General features: G+C 38.9%; 1 protein-coding gene across 1 annotated transcript in view; it reads left to right on the plus strand.

Moving 5' to 3' along the window:
• Window positions 1-248: 248 nt before the first annotated feature.
• DPP6 (dipeptidyl peptidase like 6) overlaps window positions 249-19,305 on the plus strand; it is a 1,159,861-nt gene continuing 1,140,804 nt past the window's right edge. The window contains exon 1 of the mRNA XM_072153926.1: window positions 249-637. Coding sequence (XP_072010027.1) covers window positions 578-637 — 60 coding nt within the window. The 5' untranslated portion in view covers window positions 249-577. The remainder of the gene's footprint in view (window positions 638-19,305) is intronic.

Genomic DNA, 19,305 nt, shown 5'->3' on the forward strand with positions numbered 1-19,305 from the left:
ATGTATTATGGGAAGGAATTATCCTAAACGTGCAGGGCTGCTCTTGACACAAAAGAGCAAAAGTCATCTGGACGTGAAGGTGTTAACGATCCATTGTACACAGCGGCGAGTAAGTGGGAGTAGGATAACGTGACAGGTACAGCTGCTGAGTCAAGCTGTTGAGGAAGTTTCGGCAAGGAACAACTGTGACTGCTGTATATATACTATAAGGTCGACTATAAGGAGCCTAATCCAGTGATCTCTGCCAGAGGTGGAGCTGCTCTGCCCGGATCGAGTTGATTTGCCCACATCTGCTCAGTGATCTCACACCATTTCATTCTGCTGAACTTCCCCAGCTGAGAATCACGTTACTTGTGTACTAATAGCTCTTGCGTAGTCACAGATCTGTGCTGTATACCGGCTCAGCAGCACATTGTCTGGGATATACCTCTGGCAAAACCTTATCTACTCGGGACCCTTCACAGATAGCGTGACACACACGTGTGGCTCTTGTCAACGTACAGTCGTAGGATTGAAACTCTTGGAAGGTTCCTCAAGGACTTGGAGAAGAAGTTGAAGGGACGTTTGTGATAACGACATGAACCAAACAGCTGGTGCATCGAATAACGTCAGATGTCCCCCCAGCAAGGGACCCAAGGTAGGATCCGGGGATTTGTTCCCATACTATCTGTTTAACATCTTGTTTTAGTAGCCCTGACTTGGTGGCAATTGTTGCTTTTTTATTTGATGTATTGTATCTTTTATAGTTGGCTTCATCCTTTACTGCTGTCCAGAGAGCGTAGTGCTGAAATGTGAGATTTCCTTTAAGGAGGCTTAATGCTGTGCTGTGTTAACCAGTACATGGAAAGATTTAGCTTTTAATAAGAGCAACTAAAGGGCATGAGGCTGCTAATCTCATGGCTGTGGTTTTATGCTGGTTTATTCCTCCCTGCAGCTGAAGATAGCAGTGACTCTGTATAAGTTGTGGATGCATGGCAGTGAGCTGCAGTAAAATGCCACCTAAGGGTTAATGTGAATCTGATCATGGGCTGTGTATACAAGGCTATCACTTCACTCTTTTGAATGCCGCTAGTTTGTCTCTTATTGATTTACAGAGAGTGCTCATGATAGGACATGCATCGGCTTCCCCTTTAATAAGGCATGTACAGTAGTAGACGTGTAAGTGACAAGTCTGCCCATCACCGTGTTTCATCATCGAACTACCGACAATGCGGTAGAGATGTCATAGGTGTCAGCTATTATTATATACGTCTCTTTCTCTAGATAGTCCCAGCAGGGGCAGGATTTCAACTTTCCAGGATCAACATTTTGATTCTACATTTCAGCAATTTTTGAACATAAAAGAACGTTGGAGGATGTTGCTTAATGTGCCAATGATGATTGGTAAATTAATTAATCATAGATGAATTATTTACATTATATTCTTGAAATCTCAAATGTTTGATTAAAATGAAATATTGAACAATTTGTGGCAATAACAAAGTGTCAAATATTGGAGTAAATTTTAAACAATTTTTGGGGAGATGCGATTTCTTACGTTCATCGTATCTTAGTCTTGTGGATTCTCTTTAAACCAGAGACATAAAATATTAAGGAAATCCTAAAACTTACACTTATAAAAAATTATAGTTTGTTAAAAAAGGTCTATCAATATAATATTGATGACATATCCATAGAATAGGTCATCGATAGGGATGTACAAGAAACCGTAATGTTTAGATTTGTGTGAGTTCCGGTCTAGCATTTGGGCTTGACCCCCCACCAGTAACACCCCCGATTGGAGATGGCCCCAGGGTTGTGCACTGCTATGCTTTGTCGGTATGAGTCACTGCTACTTAAATGATACTGGCTGCATTTAAAGGGTAACACCACTGATTGGTGTCAGCACCTATCGCAAGTGTTACCAGTGAGGGTGAATGAAGTTGGCAAACCTAAACCTGAAAGGGTCTGCTCATTCATGGTCTTCAATATCAAATTGCTCGGGGTGGAACATCCAGCACCCTCACAGACTTGCTGATGTCAGCAGCTGATGAATAGAGAATGAATCAGGAAGTGTACAGTTTTGTTGGATGTATAGTGATCATACCAGGTCACTGCAGATTGGTTCCCATTCAATCAAATGGCAGCGAAACTCCAGTGACGTGTTTGAGCCATTACAACAAGAGCAGAGGTCTTGGCTTTCTTTTTCATTATCATTTTATCAACTGCAGAGAACAACCGGCCTGTTGGACCACCATTAATGGTGGTGTTAGACCACCTGTTCTGGATATGTAATCAGTATTTTAAGCCTAAAAAACCCTTAAATAAAACAACAATCAGTGGGGAAAGGGGACCAAAGGGCTTGTGTTCGATCTGGTGCTTGAAATAGGTTTTTATATTCAGAATTTTATTCTTTCTTGTTGTTTTTCCTGTATTGCTTAGGTTTTATATGAGACACAGCATCACTCTCAAGAACGGCATCTATAGGTTAACAATAGGATTTTTCTCCCTATCACATGTCTAAAACTTATGTTGATGTATTTCTCTGTCAATGTACATTTCACAAGATCTGTGCCATCTATATTCACTGTTCTTTTGATGCCTACTTTGACTTCACCCTTTATTCTGGATATTGTTAAAAAAAATAAAATTAAAATATTTTCATTAAAAATGTAAAATAATGTGTATTCAAATACTATCCTTCAGATAATACTTTTACTGTGCTTTGCAATGTAAATATATTGTAGAAGCTCCCATGGATGCCAAATTCACTGGGAGGCATCACAGTCCCACCACCCCCTTTCTGAAGGAATACTTTAGTATTGAAGCACTTGCTTTTTGCGTGCTCATAAAGTCTGACAAATTTCCTTTTTAACTCTCCTGCTTTCTTCTTGATCATTAATACCTGTCCAATAAATAAAGTTCAATATATCAACAACGACATTTAAGGCACGTCCCCTCTCTTCATCTCTACCTTAATCTCCCGATACCTCTTGACTATGGATGAACTTGACCCATTGTGGTTCTGTGGAATTACCTGCACTCCCACTGCTAACAGTGTTGGCACCGATTTCAGGTGTTACCCTTTAAATGCTGTGGCGCTTGTGTGCCACCATTTACCCGAGGATCACCAATACCAATAAAGTGATCAGTGAGCAAAAATCCTAGGGCATCTGACATTTATATGGCGGCATGTATGAGCTGCCCGTCGATCTCTGGTGTTACTGGCAGTGGTTTGCCCTGAATGCTGAACCAGAAGTTGTGGCTGAACACTGCAAGTGCACTCAACACTACTCTGTACACTAAACATGTAACTTATTATCTGAGTACATCCCCCACTGTGGATAGGCAGATATAATATCTTAGCGGGTATTGTTATCTAGTAGTGCTGTATATGACTACATCCAAAATCTAGATTGAAGTCTTCTCCAGCCATAACTTTTCCATGTAATGTGCCATTGATTCCCTCTCATAGCTCTGATGTTGCCGAAACTACTGAAATTCCAGTTCCTTCTGTACAAGAAGTTAAAAATGCAACCACTAAACGTCCACGGCATTTAGTCATGTGTTATTAGGATTAATATTGGGAACTAACATCTGTACATCGTAGTGTAGAGTTTGCTCTACATTAACTAATGAATGACAGAAATACCTAATTGTGTGGGAAGGAATAAATAATTTAGGCTCATAGTACTACAGCACGTTCTACTGAGTAACACAAACAAAAGCTTCAAGTGTTTGTGAAAAGGTGTGAAGACTTCATGTGTTGGGCGATCTCAGATGATGAAATTACATTACAGTGGTTACTACATCGACAGTAAATTTTTTTCCAGTGGTTTTACCAGGTGAAACAAATTTATATTTTCAAAAGGAGTGAAGCCAATACCACAAATAGATAGAGTTCACCAGCCATGAGGTTGTTGTATCATCAGTTTACTGATCCTGAAGGAATCCCCCGTTAACACTATGGGGGGAATTTATCATGCACCAGTGTATGATATAGGCCATGCCCCCCCTGTTTTAGCAGATACATCAGGAGGCAGAGGCCCCTTGATGTATCCATCAGGGGCTGCGCTGCCAGGCAAAACTATGCCAAGACCTGGTGTACTTTTACGTAAAAAAACCAACGTTTGCAAAAAATATGCAGGCACGGGGTAGGAACCCTTGGTTACAGCCCACTACCCCGGCGCATGCGCTTCTCCATGCTAAACAGTGCGCATGAATGTTAAAAATTGGGATTATTTCAGTGACTCTATGGCAGAAACTGGCGTAGAAACACTGATAAATACTTCTATACTTCTATGATTTTAAAAATCCAAAAACACTAAATTAACAGTAAATTAAAACAGAATATGTAAGATTTGAGAGTATTTCATTATTGTACCTAAATCATAAAATACACTCATGATTAAAAGAAAGTACAGTACATTTTCTTAGAATGATAGGGTTTAAGATATCAGGAAAATATGGGAAAACACTTTAGTAGGATTTAGTAGGATTGAGGGCGTGTCCTCTGTAAAAGGGAGACTGCACAAACAATATCAATTATTTGCTGAAAGTGGGCAGCCCCAAAAAACAGTTGTGAAATGCTGATTTGTTTAGGGCATGCACAAATCTGGGAATGAGGGGGAAGTGCATTCCAGAGAATTGGTGCATCATGAAAAAAAGCTTTGCAATAGGAGTGAGAGGTACAGATTACGGAGGTATGAGATCTATGGACCATAGTGGTAGATACATAGTGGTAGTTACCTTCTGTAAAGTATTCTTTGGAAAGCTATGTAGGCGATATTATTTTGAACTTTCATCTATACTTATCTCAGTCAAAGGTAGAAACATTCTAAAATGGTACAGAAACTCTAGGCTCTTCGTATATACATCACATATATGTTACATACATATTATAGTGTACAATGTGCAGTATAATATGTATATAATAGTGCACATACTCCACTCTTTAGTGTGTCAGGTTGGATGATGGGGCCCCCCCGACGCTGTGGGCCCCATAGCTGCTTAGAGAGATAATACAGATAATGTCAATGTTTCTAAATATCAAAATAATCACAATAAAAATGACGTCTCAACTGGGTCGTTTTAGGCCGCGATCCAACATCTTACATAAAAGCTGGACACCTTAGAACAAATAATACATCTAGTACACAGATGCGCCGTTATATTTATGGGACAATAAAGCTGCCATTTTAAGCGTTCTCTGCATGTACAGGAGCAGCATCAAAAAAAAAATTTCACACTTTGTTGAACGTGAGATCAATACGTTTAATGTGGCAGAGTTTGCTGTCTGCATTAACAATGTATTAAGGTCTGTGGGGAGAAGTGGATTCGAGATTGTATGATTTAGCCTAACCTAGCCTTAAATTTCTGTTTTCTCTAGGCAGTCCCTCAGCACAGCATTTGATTCAGGTCGTATTAGGATAATATCAAGGAAGACTGCAAAATAATAAGATCAAGTGTACAATAAGAAGCCCTTTGTATCAGTATACAGCAGAGATACCTAATCCTACTGTATTAACTCCTTCCAGTATGATCAGCTATACACTGTACTATATAGAAGAAGAGTCTGATATTCCCATTGCTTTAGTGCTATACCAAGGCAGGATTTGCTGTTAAAGGAAATTTACCATTTGTTTTTATGCATTATGCATCTTACCTTGAGAATGCTGTAGCTACACTGATGCAGAAACATATTTTGTTTAATCCCTGATCTGAGTGGTTTTGGCAAAAAAACTATTATAACATTCAGAACCTTGGGAAAGGTGGTTTGGATGCAGCTGGTTTATAAATACATTGTACAGAGCTTCCTTAACTGTCCAGACAGGACTAATCAACCTGAGCTGGATGTTTCATACACAGCAGCCGGGGGATGATGCAGAGATTGATTACTTCTGCCTGTAAGGCACAACACAGTGATTACATCATTCTCCGGAACAGTGCATACTAAATGTGAGAGGAAAAGCGCCAAGCCCCAGCACAGGGGCAACAGAGCTTCATTATTATAATGATTTTATAGTTGTTGTTTCAGAAAAACCACTCAGATCAGGGATTAAACAAGATATGTTTCTGCATCAGTGCAGCTACACCATTCTCAAGGTATGCTCGGTTCATAATGCACAAAATCAAATGGTAGATATCCTTTAATGTAGCATGTCCATGTGCCACGTGGATAGTTACCACCCATCAGAACATGTTTTCCAGGCAAACAGTGTAAATAGTCAAATGCAATGATCTATACAGCCATCTAATACACATACAAATATGCAGTGTATAACGTACAACCATTAGATGCAAATTAACTCCCCCATGAGGATGCAAGCCAGTACTGCATACATAATAATAAAAAAAAAATACAAAAATACATTAAAACAAAATATGAACATACACACGCCCTATGAGACCAATTACAGGATAACGATAATTCCTGGGGACTAAACAATGAATTGATCCATGGTAAGCGTGGGGGGAGCTACAATATGGTCTTCAATACAAGACTTTAGAATAATAATTTCAGAGCAATGTATAGGAAGGGAGGAAAAAAATCTTAAATAATATAAAATAGTCATAATTCCATAATTTATAGTGGTAGCATAACAGGAGGATGTGCCATGCTATAAGATGAACTTGTCAGGAGTACTAGAGGTGCACATGTCACTGGAGTGTGTGTGTGTGGGGGGGGGGGAGAGTTGTTTTAGTACTTAGGCTCCTCTGTTGTTATACCAGATCAATGCAAAACAATCCCAATCAAATTTCTGTTCCCCCAAGGAAAGATGTGATTGATAGCAACCCCCCATTCCGATGGCCGAGATGTAAGATATCCCAAATCCTAGCCATTTAACTACCTAACACATCTTGAATATGATGAAGAAAGTACTTAAACTACTTGTATATGTTCAAAGCTCCAGTATTCCAGAATCTCTAGTATTCAGAAGATGGAGAATTCTGCTTTATTCCCCTGTCTAGGTCTGAGCTGATTGGTGCAGGGAGGGGGGATGAGTGACTCCCACTCTCTGATACTGATGATCAGTCTTACTCTACTTCTCCTGCTCTATAGCATGCAACATCCAAATAGGCCTGTATGTCCTCCTGCTCTATAACATGCTGATTTGATAGGACATTATTTACAATCTACTTAGACCCTCCTGCAGGTAGGACACTATGTTTAATCTTCTTAGGTTTCACTGCTCTATAAAACACCGTTTGAAGATGGGACCCTATGGACAATCTGATGACCTACATCTTTTCTGAAACAAACTTCCCGCAGAAGGGGCACTTTTTACAATCTGATAGGCTCATCTTGCACTAAAATATGCTACCTGCCAATTAGACCTTATGTATAATCTACTTCAAACTGACTTCTTTAAATCATGCTACCCACAGATAGGACACTTTGTATAATCTGCTCAGCTCCTCATGTTCTGTAACATTCTGCCTACACGTAGGACGCTATATAGAATCAGCTCAGCTCCTCCTGCTCTATAACAAGCTGCCTGCAGATAGGATACTATATAGAATCTGCTCAGCTTTTCCTGCTCTATAACATGTTGCCTGCAGATAGGACACTATATAGAATCTGCTTAGCTCATCCCGCTCTATAACATGCTGCCTGAAAATTAGACACTATATAGAATTCGCTCAGGTCCCCCTGCTCTGTAACATGCTGCCTGCAGATAGGATACTGTATGCAATCTTCTCAGCTGCTCCTACTCTATAACATCCTACATGCACATAGGGCACTATGTACAATCTTACATCACAATGTCTGATGATGTTTATAGCAATGGCTCCCTGTTATTTGCATAAATTGGTCAGTAACCTATTGACTCCTCACTGGAGATAACCAGTATGAGCATGACGTTTGTGTAGCGTCTTATTAGATATTTATTCTGTTTATTGCCTGTCTCAATATTGAAGTTGGAGATTTACCATGACGGTATTAATTAAGATAATCGCTGTCTCTGGTTTATGTCTGTTGTGACATCTCATTTGCTGTTGTTAACTATTTAACGCCTGAGCCAATAGGACCCTACAAATCCTGCATGTACCCATGGATCAAAGTATCATAGATGCTTCGGAGACTCAAAGTGCATTGAGTGTTATGTCTGACTTGTGTATTACATTGCCCAAAGTATCTCATTCACAGATGGGTTAATGTGTAATGCTCCTGTTCAGGGCTTCAGAAAACAAAGCCGCACTTGTAGACTCGCTATTGACCAAGGAGCTGTGAATTATTGAAGTGTAACATTTCCGAATTGCAAGAAAAGCAATAAAACAATTTACTGTATAAAATATTCTCATTGCATTTCACTTGAGAAATGACTCTTTGACTCTTATGCTCTGTTCCATGAAATCCAGTTTTCCTCGATAGGTGTACATTTCAGAAATCAATGGCGGAGGTCCTCGTGTCCTCCGCTCTCTCCATAAGACACTGCCGGGCAAAGATCCCGGGACGTTGTATGTATTTGTTTTGCTAAGTGTAAGTTTAATAAGTCTCCCTTGTGTTGTTCTATTGGCTCGGTGTACACCAGATGAAATTGCTTTCAAATTTATTAGTATGGATTACATTAGATTTCCTAATGGCTTTGCATCATAATAATGTGCAGCCTGATGGTAAGAGATTGAACAATTTATCGAAGTAGGATTATGATTGTGTTGCCAATGCTCTTCCATGCTACCGTGATGTCTCAATCAAATACCTTTTAACTTAAAGACATTGGAAAGTAAAGGCTTATACTTGATAATGATGAAAAACAGGGCAGGCGTATGTATGGATTGTACAGCAATCAGAGAAGCAGCATTGTGGGGGGGGGAGGGGGGCAGGCAAGCGGTTGTGTTTCTCCTAGAAAAATAGCATGAAATTAACTATAAATAAAACTTAAAAGGTTTTTCTTTTAATTTCACAAATGAATAGAGCAGGTGATAATTTTAATTAACGTTGTAATATATTTCACTATATGTCCTATTGGAAGCTATAATCACTGAAAAATGACCTTTGTGATGACGGGTCCCCTTTGATAAAAATGGGAAAGTATAAAACTTGATGATGTTGAATGAATATCATGAATGGAGTTGGAAGGTAAAAGTTTCCTTATGTAGAGTTTGCCAATTAAGGCTGCCTTATAGGCGTGTGGAGATGCTCCACTAGGGAATTCTGGGAAGTTTGCAAATATGTTTTCCAATGTGTTAAATGGGAAACAATGGGGCACATTTACTAAGGGTCCGCGGACCGCATTTCCGTTGGGTTTTCTGTACACGCCATCGGATTTTGGCACAATTGCGCCGACTTTTATGCGACACAAAACGGGGGGTGGACCTTCGAACAACCAAACTGATTCGGACTAAGAGCGGGATTTAAAATTCAAATTGTGTCGCAAGACATGCACTTACATGCACCGTTAAGAAGATGGTGAACTCCGGAAGACTTGAGTGGGGAAGCGACAAAAGCAGGAAATAGGGCGCATGATCTTAGTGAATCGCACCGGACTTCATCCTCGTCAGACAGTCTGGATCGGGGATCGCGACAGGACCGGGTAAGTAAATGTGCCCCAACGCCTCCTTTTGCTACCTTGAAAGGCAGCCCCCTTAACACCAAGTATGACCTACAAGAAGTCTAATAACATGAAGCCAAACCAGTATATCTATTCCAGAAGGAATAAAACTGTAGACAGCAATGTTTCGACCTGGTTGGTTCTCCTCAGTAAACGTAGGGAATTGGTTTGGCTATGTGAGAGGCTTTTGACAAGGGTCAGGAGGTAAGAGTTCTGAGGAGACCAAACCAGGGCAAAACAGCACAGTCTACAGTTCGGAGTCTGTTCCTTCTGAAATAGATATACTGGTTTGGCTTAATCCCACATCATGTTATTAGACTTATTTTAGGACATACTTGGTGTTAAGGGGGCTGCCTTTCATGGTAGCAAAAGGAGGCGTTGTTTTCCATTTAACACCTTGGAAAACATATTTTGCATACTATCGTGAACTAAAATTCATTTGGCTTCCCTCTTGCCAAATACTCTGGTAGAAGGCTGAATGGATTGTTGTTGCCCCCTGTGGCTCACCGCACATTCTCCACTTTTCCTCCCCAAGATAGACCCTTATCATATGCTATTTTTGCAGATACCATCACACTTATTTACAATAGATTTCATCTTTATTTGTCCAATTGCTAATTAAAGTAATTGTCAATATTCGCTTTATTGCTTTGTTTTCAGATCTTATAAGCCTATACGCCCCTACCAGCACAATGTTTCATATTATAACATCGGGGAAATCCTTCTGCTGGAAGAATGGCTCCGTGAAAACCGCACAGAAAATAACATTCCAGCTGGCAGAATTTCCATTGTTTGAAGAAGCATCAGAGAGCAGATCAGATTTCTGGCAACTTTACATAAATTATTGTGGGCTGCATAGCTGAGAAAATAATTTTATGTATCGTATAAAATAATATTTTTGGAGGCTTTAAAAGTTAAAACTGGCTTTAGTTTAGTTCCATAAAAAATTATCATAACCAACATAAACTGAAATTTTCTATATTATCACTAGTATAACATTCTATATTTGTACAGACAGTCCCCTACTTAAGAACACACAACTTACAGATGACCCCTAGTTACAAATGGACCTATAACACACACAGTCAGTTCTGCTATATGCAGGAAGCAGAGAGCACTTCAGTGTGCAGACAAGAGAAGCTATTCATGAGAAGAAGGCAAAAAAAGAGAGGTAAATGTGGCACTCACCGGAATGATGTTAAAAACGCTTCTTTTTATTGTAATAGAGGTGACAGGACAGAGTGAGGAGCTGCCTCGCCAAGGTGATGGGCCGTTTCGCATGTACACACGCTTTCTCAAGCCTTCACAGCATTCATGAGAAGAATCCGACCATAGAAGATTCATTGTTGGATCCAGGGGCAACCAAATTGTAAACACCAGGACTGATAGAGACAGGTTGGAGTTATATCTGTGGAAGTCTGTATTTCTGTTAATAACAGTGAATTAGGGAATCTGTTATTTTTGTTATTTTGGAAGGACCCCATGTATGCCACTGCAACTACCTAGTGCAACTTTGTCAATGGGTCAGCTATCTATTGTTCATAAGTGGAAAAATAAATGAATAGTGCAAATGATAATAGTAAACTTTGTAATATACAGAAATCTGTTCCTGTGTCCTTCTTCTGTCTTTTTTTCTTATTTAAGTAGTCGGTAGATCAGCTGTCTGTCCTGTACACTACACTACTCACTACAAGAGAAGGAAGCAGAAAAATCCAACTAAGCTGTTTGACTTAATAATGTATATGATAACGTTTACTATTATCACCTAAACTATTCATACCAAAAAAATGGCTTCAAAGACTCAGTTACGCTTTGAAAAATATTATTAAAGGAAACCTATCATGAGGAATCTATAATCAGAAGGTTTTTTTCTGGTGGTAGAATTCTCCTGCCTGCCTCTGCCATAATCTGTAATTTAATAATTCTGGAACCTAACTTAACTTGTTAAAAACTTTATTTTAGTAATACCGGTATGTAAATTAACTGCAGAGGCTACTGGGGCAGTGAGTAGTCTTCGCTCCCAGTGCCCGGCCAGGCTAGTACACGCCCCAGTAGCCTCTCCAGTTAATTTACATATAACTAAAATAAAGTTTTTAAGTTGGGTTGGGTTCTGGGATTATTAAATTGCAGATTAGGGCAGAGGCAGCAGGAGGAATCTACCATCAGATCTACTGATGGTAGATTCCTCATGATAGGTTTCCATTAAAATTAAAAATTAGGCGCCTTGTCTATTTTGTAATGATGTGTTCTCCTAAAGGTTGTGTAACATAAGGTTTCACAGGACCTTCAAATATAAAATAAGATCAGCCAAAGCTGCGTCAGAAGGAGATTGTGATTTCACATTTACTGTAATAAACATTACTAAAGTAATGCAAATTAAAAATTATGACTGGAATCAAAGGGGTTTTTTTTGGTAGCAGGAGGTCAGAAGCTACTAAATAAGTATGAAAATTTTCAAAAATATTTGTTGAAAATAGGCAGGTTGTTATTAGCATTCAGTGTTTTCCTCGCAAAGGTGTGAAGGGTGGAATGTGCAGTGTTTTAGTACATGTTTATACCGTTTTCCATGTAGGATAAGTTTATGTTGCTTCAGCTCTATATACTGTATCATTTTGTGTTAGTCATTGAGCAGTTCCTATAATGTAAGTTTTCCTTTAGTATAAAACATCTTCCCTAATGCATCGCCTCTGACTTCAAAATTGCAACTGCTGGGGTGAGATGAAAGCTTTGAGCACAGCAGGGGACAGTAGGTCTAAAAGAAAAAAAAACCCTTCTGATCTCTGGCCCTGTGTCATAGACTGCATATCATTTTGTACTATGTCCAGTACTATCCATAGAAAACTCAGAAATGCAGCAAGAGCATTGATGTAGAGAGATAATTCAAAGATTATATTCATACATGGAAGTCTAAATATTTATTATAGTTTGAGTTAATATTTTTTAGTTTGTAATGATGTTATACTGTATGATATAAAACACATTTTTAAAGGGAATCCGTCATCAAAACTACCTAACTGAACCTACTGATATGTGGGACTATTTTGCATAGCACCTCAGGGCCCATATCCATATCTATCTGGACCCAGTGAAGACATAGCTAAAGGGGGGAGTATTAGAGAAGGCATAAGAAGGGCAATAGAAGTTTTGCGAGTAAAATGGTTATTGCTGAGGAGCCAGAGGTTAAATAACCTTGCTATTAACCCCTAGCCTAATTTATCTGTTTCTAGTTTTCACTTTTCACATGGAAAGAGCAGCTGGAAAATAAATACTGTATATACTCGAGTATAAGCCAACCCGAGTATAAGCATGCGCATACTATGACGCTGACGCTGCTGGCCCCATAGTATGCGGGGCCACGAAGAAAACATGGCCGTGTCCATGCCGAAAGAAAGAAGAAGAGCCACGGAGAAGAAAGAAGACGGAACACGCTGACATCGGGGACATCGGTAAGCCGCGCCGACATCTGGGAGCCGCGCTGATATCGGAGGGTGAGTATTTAAGTTTATTTTTTTTTAAGTGGGTAATTTTTTTTTGTAATAGACTTGTGTATGAGCCGAGGGGACGTCTTTCAGCACATTTTTTGTGCTGAAAAACTCGGCTTATACACGAGTATATACAGTAAGTACGGGTGGCACATTCGAGCATGGCCTTATGTAACAGAGCAGTTAGTTCGGGTATGTAAATCATTGGTGACGGATTCCCACAAAGACAAGTTTCTCACATGTACTCAGGATAACAAAATAACACATTCTCTAATTCACTGTTATTAACAAATATACAGCATTTCGCAGTCCAACCTGTCTCTATCAGTCCTGGTGTACACAATTTCCGTTGCCGCCGGCTTCCGACCCTGGATCTTCTGACTTTAGGGTCGACAGTCATCTTACTTTTCTGTCTGATGGCTGTGGAGCTGAGATATCCTCTGCTCTCTGCATTATAGCTCCTCCCCCTCGAGTTCTAGGACGAGCTCACACTGATACACACTGACTTCCTGCCAGCAAACATCAGTAGTGAGAGGAGAACTATAAGCTCCTGGCAGATAAGTTCTTTATCTGGGGAGGGGGAGGTAGGAACATCAGATTTGATAGTGTGTTTGTGTAGCTGACATGTAGTAAGAGCTGGAGAGTGTCATTGTAGGAATCTCATGTATCTCATCATCTCATCTCTTATATGTCTCATCTCTTTCTATGTGTCATATACTAGTACAATGTTCATAAGGTAAATGTAAGTGTATATAAACCCTGGACCCTGATAATCTAACCACATTGTCAGCTCACAGAACTAGATGGATTATAAAGTATCTTCTTAGTTAGTAGGGCTCTATGTGAAGCTCTCACTAGCTGTATTTGTTTAAACTTGGTTAAACTTGATGGACATGTGTCTTTTTTCAACCGTATAAACTATCACACTATGATACATTGGGGAACTAGAAGAACACTGGTATAATTAGGGGTAGATGAGTGGTTGAAATGTTTGTATCCATGAATCCGCTTTACTTCCTATTAAATATTCAACCCAAAGCTTTAAATGTACTGAAATACTTGGATCTATTAATGTTAAGAGCAACATATCATCCATCAGAAGAATACAAAGGCGCTAAAGAGATGTTTAAAAACCTATCTCTGCAAAACAGTTTTTGTGCTCCGGCCCTTCCGAATACTTTGTACTTGTCTCGCTTGTTAGCAGAGATATTTTTTAATCCATATCTTATTTTGCCACCATCTCACAAGTAACTTTGTCTTCCTGTTTTCCTGCTGATTTTTAAATTGCTCTGGAGGTTCTATTTGATGTGAAAATTGTCATTACACTTTTCGGAAAGATTTTTCTCCAGGTGTAGATTAGAAAGGCGTGTTGATTCCTCAGACATCTTCCAGCTGCTTTGAATTGTTGCTGACCTGTTTGATTTTTATGACGGAATATCAGAACTGAGGCTGCCTGGCAGAATGCTTAATCTTCTCTTATAGTTAATGTATGCGGTGTTTTCTTAACAACAACAAACTGAAAATACGAAATGTGGGGGCATTCATGTTATTCAGTTTCCCAATATTTTTGTAGTATAATATTTTGGGGGGTGGCATTTATTTTGTATGCTACTTCTCTGGCATACACCGCATGAAAAAGTTGCAAAAAAGTACAACTTTTTTCCCCCTCTTGTCACCTCGATGCTACTTTTAAAGTAAGGGAGGGGAGTAGGCCAGGCAGAAATGGGCAGGAGAATTAAGCCACAGCCTTTTAGTTTATCTGACCAATTGTTTATTGGTGGGAGTACAGGCAGTCCCCGGGTTACATACAAGATAGGGTCTGTAGGTTTGTTCTTAAGTTGAGTTTGTATGTAAGTCAGAACTGTATATTTTATCATTGTAATCCCAGCCAGAACTTTTTTGGTCTCTGTGACAATTGGATTTTGGGTTGTCATAAGAATCAATATTAACACTAAAGCTTCATTACAGACACATTTGATAACTGTTACAGCTGATCATTGTAGCTTAGGGCTAAAGTACAATAAATTACCAATACTCAGAGGTCCGTTTGTAACTATGGGTCGTATGTAAGTCGAGTGTTCTTAAGTAGGGGACCGCCTGTATTGCCACAATGTGACCTTTCAAGATAAATGTCCCCATTGTTAAAGGGCATCTATTACCAGATCAAGGATTGTAAACCAAACATACAGACATACTGGTGTGCACCCCTCTAGCTGGATCGGCTAGTCATTAAGCTTCTTATGCCCTTGTTTTTAAGAAAGGGCCTTCAAATTCTGCAAATGAGCCTGATGGACTCCAGGCTCCATTAACTCCTATACATAATTTTATAAGCCCATTTTTTGTAAAAAAAAACCAGAACATAAGAAGCTAAAAAAAGAGCAAATCCTACCAGGATTTGAAATGTGAACCCATTAAAGGACATCTACCACCAGGATGAAGGATTGTAAACCAAGCACACTGACATACTGGTGTGTGCCCCCTCTATCAGGATATATATTCTTCTTGTAGCTTCCTATTCCATGGTTTTTACAAAAAAAATGATTTAAAAATTATACAAACAAGCCTTAGGGGCTCTGGGCTCCATAGTTATAAATGGAGCCCCCTTAGACTTATTTGAAATTTTTAAAGCCCCTTTTTTCTTAAAATCAAGAGCATAAGTAGCTACAATAAGAGCAGATCCTGCTAGAGGGGGCATATACCAGTATGTCAGTGTGCTTGGTTTACAGTCCTTCATCCTCATGGTAGATGTGTGATAGATTGCTGATAGATTAGACTTCGGGAGCATAGTCGGAGGGATTGTAAGTAGAGATGGTGATTGGGTGATAACTGCTTAAATTTAAATTACTGCAGCCGCTGGATCATCATGTGATGTTGCAAATTTACCAGCAACATTTGAAGAGTTAAAGCTTACGATTGGTGCTATGTTGGAGGGAAGATGGAGCCGAACCCTGACTCAAACTTTTTGGTTCTGGTCCACTCAACGCTAGTCTTAACTAGTTTTGAGTCATTTTAAGATTTTTGCTACATCTGTATCTATCTATCTATCTATCTATCTCATATCTATCTATCTCATATCTATCTATCTCATATCTATCTATCTCAGTATTCCAGTATAAGTGGTTTTCTTTATCCCAAGTTTAAGAGTACAACATACTAAAGCGACATTTGGCTCACTTAGAGCTTTTTTCAAGCCCTTGTGAGCTGAAACGTCACTGTACTATGTTGTACTTTTAAACATATCTATCTGTATTTATCTATCATCTATCTATCTATCTACTTACCTATATATCTATCTATTGATGGCACATACAGTAAGTAGATTGCATTAGAAGCTGATCCGCAGAAAATGGTGGAGCAACAGAATTTTTCTTTTAAGAAAATGCTTCTTGCTTTTTCCTTAGTGATAGAGGAAGAGATTATGTTCCTGTATGTAGAGGACTATTAAATTTAGTTTTGTGATATGAGATTATGTTTGGACAGTAATGAAAAACCCTAAGGCTTTGCGGAGTTATACACTGTATGATATTGACTCATTATTTGAACAGCCCTCTCTAATTTTATATATAATCCTGATTAGAAAACTAAAGCTCTCTGTTAACATACAGAAACAGAGATGTTAATCCTTTCCATGTCAGATATTTCTTTATAAATGTTTAGCTGGGGTACCATTAGAATTTACTTTGTTTCTCTAAACTTATTTTATTAGAATCGTATGTATTTTGGGATTTACTTTATGTATAAAATGCAGAAGATTTTCCTATAAAATGATTGCTATACAAACCTCTGGATGAATGTATCACCTAATGTGGCTTTTTCTAACACTTTGGGGATCATATATCTTTATTTTTTCTCGATTGTTTGCCATAATCGAGTTTTTGAGCATTGCGCCTGGTTTATCTTTGGAATCCAGATCTTGAAGTATTAAAAATGCTAACATTTTGCTCTACTGCTGCAAAAACTCTACCCCTTGCTGCTGTGGGAAAAAGATCAGAAGTAATTGCTCAAAAATTTGCACCTTTATTATTCTACAAAATGCTTAATTAAAATATTTAAAGGGAACCTGTCATCAGCCGGACTCCTGTTAAACCCCTAAACATACATTATAGGCTGCATTAAATGTTATCCAGGCATGTCCTTATAATGATAGTGTGCCGGCCGCATGCTGAAATAACATCTTATATTCACAGGCAGCTACCAGTCAGGAGGGCGGGCTTCGGGATCCAGCAGTCAAGCCTCCAGCCAGCTGCATCATCAAAACTCCTCCTACAGTTCTCTTTTCAGTCTATTCCTGCCCTGCCTGCTCTAGTTCGAAATTTCGAAACATGCGCAGAGCGTTTAGTATCTCCTCTCTGGCCCTGCGTGTATCCGGAGGGAGAAACGCACACTGCTGTGCACTCCGGATATTTGCACCATTTTTTTTCAGTTGCAATAAAAACCCCCTCAAATTCCAGATACATTACAAAAGCCCAAAATGTCCAAACTGACCCCTCCACAAATTTACAGAATAAAGATGACTAACCCTCTTTATCCATAGTAAGTATCATTACAGTCGTTTACAGTTATTGGAATTTTGTTTTGCGGAGAAGAGGAGGAAAACTTTAATGTTAAAAAATAAAATATTTTTCTATATTCTCTTTTAATTGCTATTACTGTTATAATTTTTTCAATCCTCGTAAGACATTACAATCAAAATTGCATTTGCAATTCTCTGCAGAAAAATATGAAAATATATAATAAATAATTGAGCATACAACACTTCAGACAGTGTTAGGTAGTAATCCCGAAGACATGTAACCATAAATGCAACTGTGCATTAGTAGCAGCAGGACTGTGAATAATGCATTTATATTCTAAATCTTATGTTCTTTGATCTCTGTATTCAAACAGCTCCACAGCCCCTCGCTCTTCTATGATATCCAATCAGCAGCCTGATTGTTCAGTGAAGAGATCTCACACGCCAGTACACCAGATTACTTCAGATACAGTTGCAATCCTGGAATACAAATGCATTTTACACAGTCTGCTAGTAACAACATACTCTGCAGTTTTGTTCGTTCACAACTACTGTACTGACCATAGTCTTTGATGTATCAAGTTCTACATTTGCTACTTCTTTGTCATTACTGTACAGTAGAGGCTGCAGCTTTTATGGGCTGATCATAATCATTTCTAGATCCCCAGAGCTTTCAGCACAGTCGGTTGTTGCATTTCCAGGAAACCTGGTGACTTTATTAAAAAAGAAAAAATTAAATAATAAAAAAAGTTTCCACTATTTTCTACAACAACTAGTTTTTCTAGATCATGGATTTCATTAAATAGAAATTTCATTGTAATTAACCTAGTGATGAAAACAAATGCCGAGCTAAAAAAAACTTGCTGGACTTTTAATGTAACTGTAATTAGTTCCAAAATTATTGGGTTCACTGGTCCCTGAATTTTGAGTTTGTATCAATGCTATACTCGAGGTGACTCAAATTAGTTTGTTAAATCGGTTCATATTGGATGTTTTTGTCGTAGTTGTAGTGGGTACAGACTGCGCATGACTGAATTTATTAGCCATGAGCCGGCTGCAAAACTGTGGCGACCTCACGGCCACCATTGACTCGCATTATGCGTGGTCACAGTGAAGTGAGCTAACCATTCCTTATGGCTCTGTGACTGATATGTGTGTTTGCGCCCAAAATTATAGAGTAGGTTCTATTCCTGCCAAATTCTCTGAGTGTCCGCTCAGCTCCTATGGACAGGGTAGGGGGAGGAGTACACACAGTACTTGACAGTACATTCTATTAAGTGCAACTGCAAGTTAGTCGTTGGCAGACAGAGTTGAACGGTGTGTCCTTACTTTTTGCAAGTGTAAGATGAGTGATGAAATAATTTGAGTTTGGCAAGTACTTACAAGAAATAGTCCTTTTGTTCACTTCTGGTTCAATTCCGGTTTCATTCTGTTGTGCACTTATAGATGCACTTAAAAGGATGCACTTCTAATCAAGGTCTGAGAGACCTTAAGTCTGCAACTTACACACCACAGACAAATTAGTTCTATCAGATGATGAACTGCAACCCATTGTGACCAAGCCCTTTAAGAAAAATGTCTAATGAATTGCAGCAGAAATCAAACAAGAACTTGATAACCAATATATAAAGAAAAAATATATAACTTTTCCATATGCATTTACTGACTAATACCTAAAACCCTCATAATTGCAGAAAAATGTGAATTTGTCCATCTGAATAGGCTATAATGTGCTGCCTGCATAGTTAAGAAGACCTAAGTGCAGAGCATAAAG

This window comes from Engystomops pustulosus, chromosome 5 (assembly GCF_040894005.1).
Source record: "Engystomops pustulosus chromosome 5, aEngPut4.maternal, whole genome shotgun sequence".
NCBI lineage: Eukaryota > Metazoa > Chordata > Amphibia > Anura > Leptodactylidae > Engystomops > Engystomops pustulosus.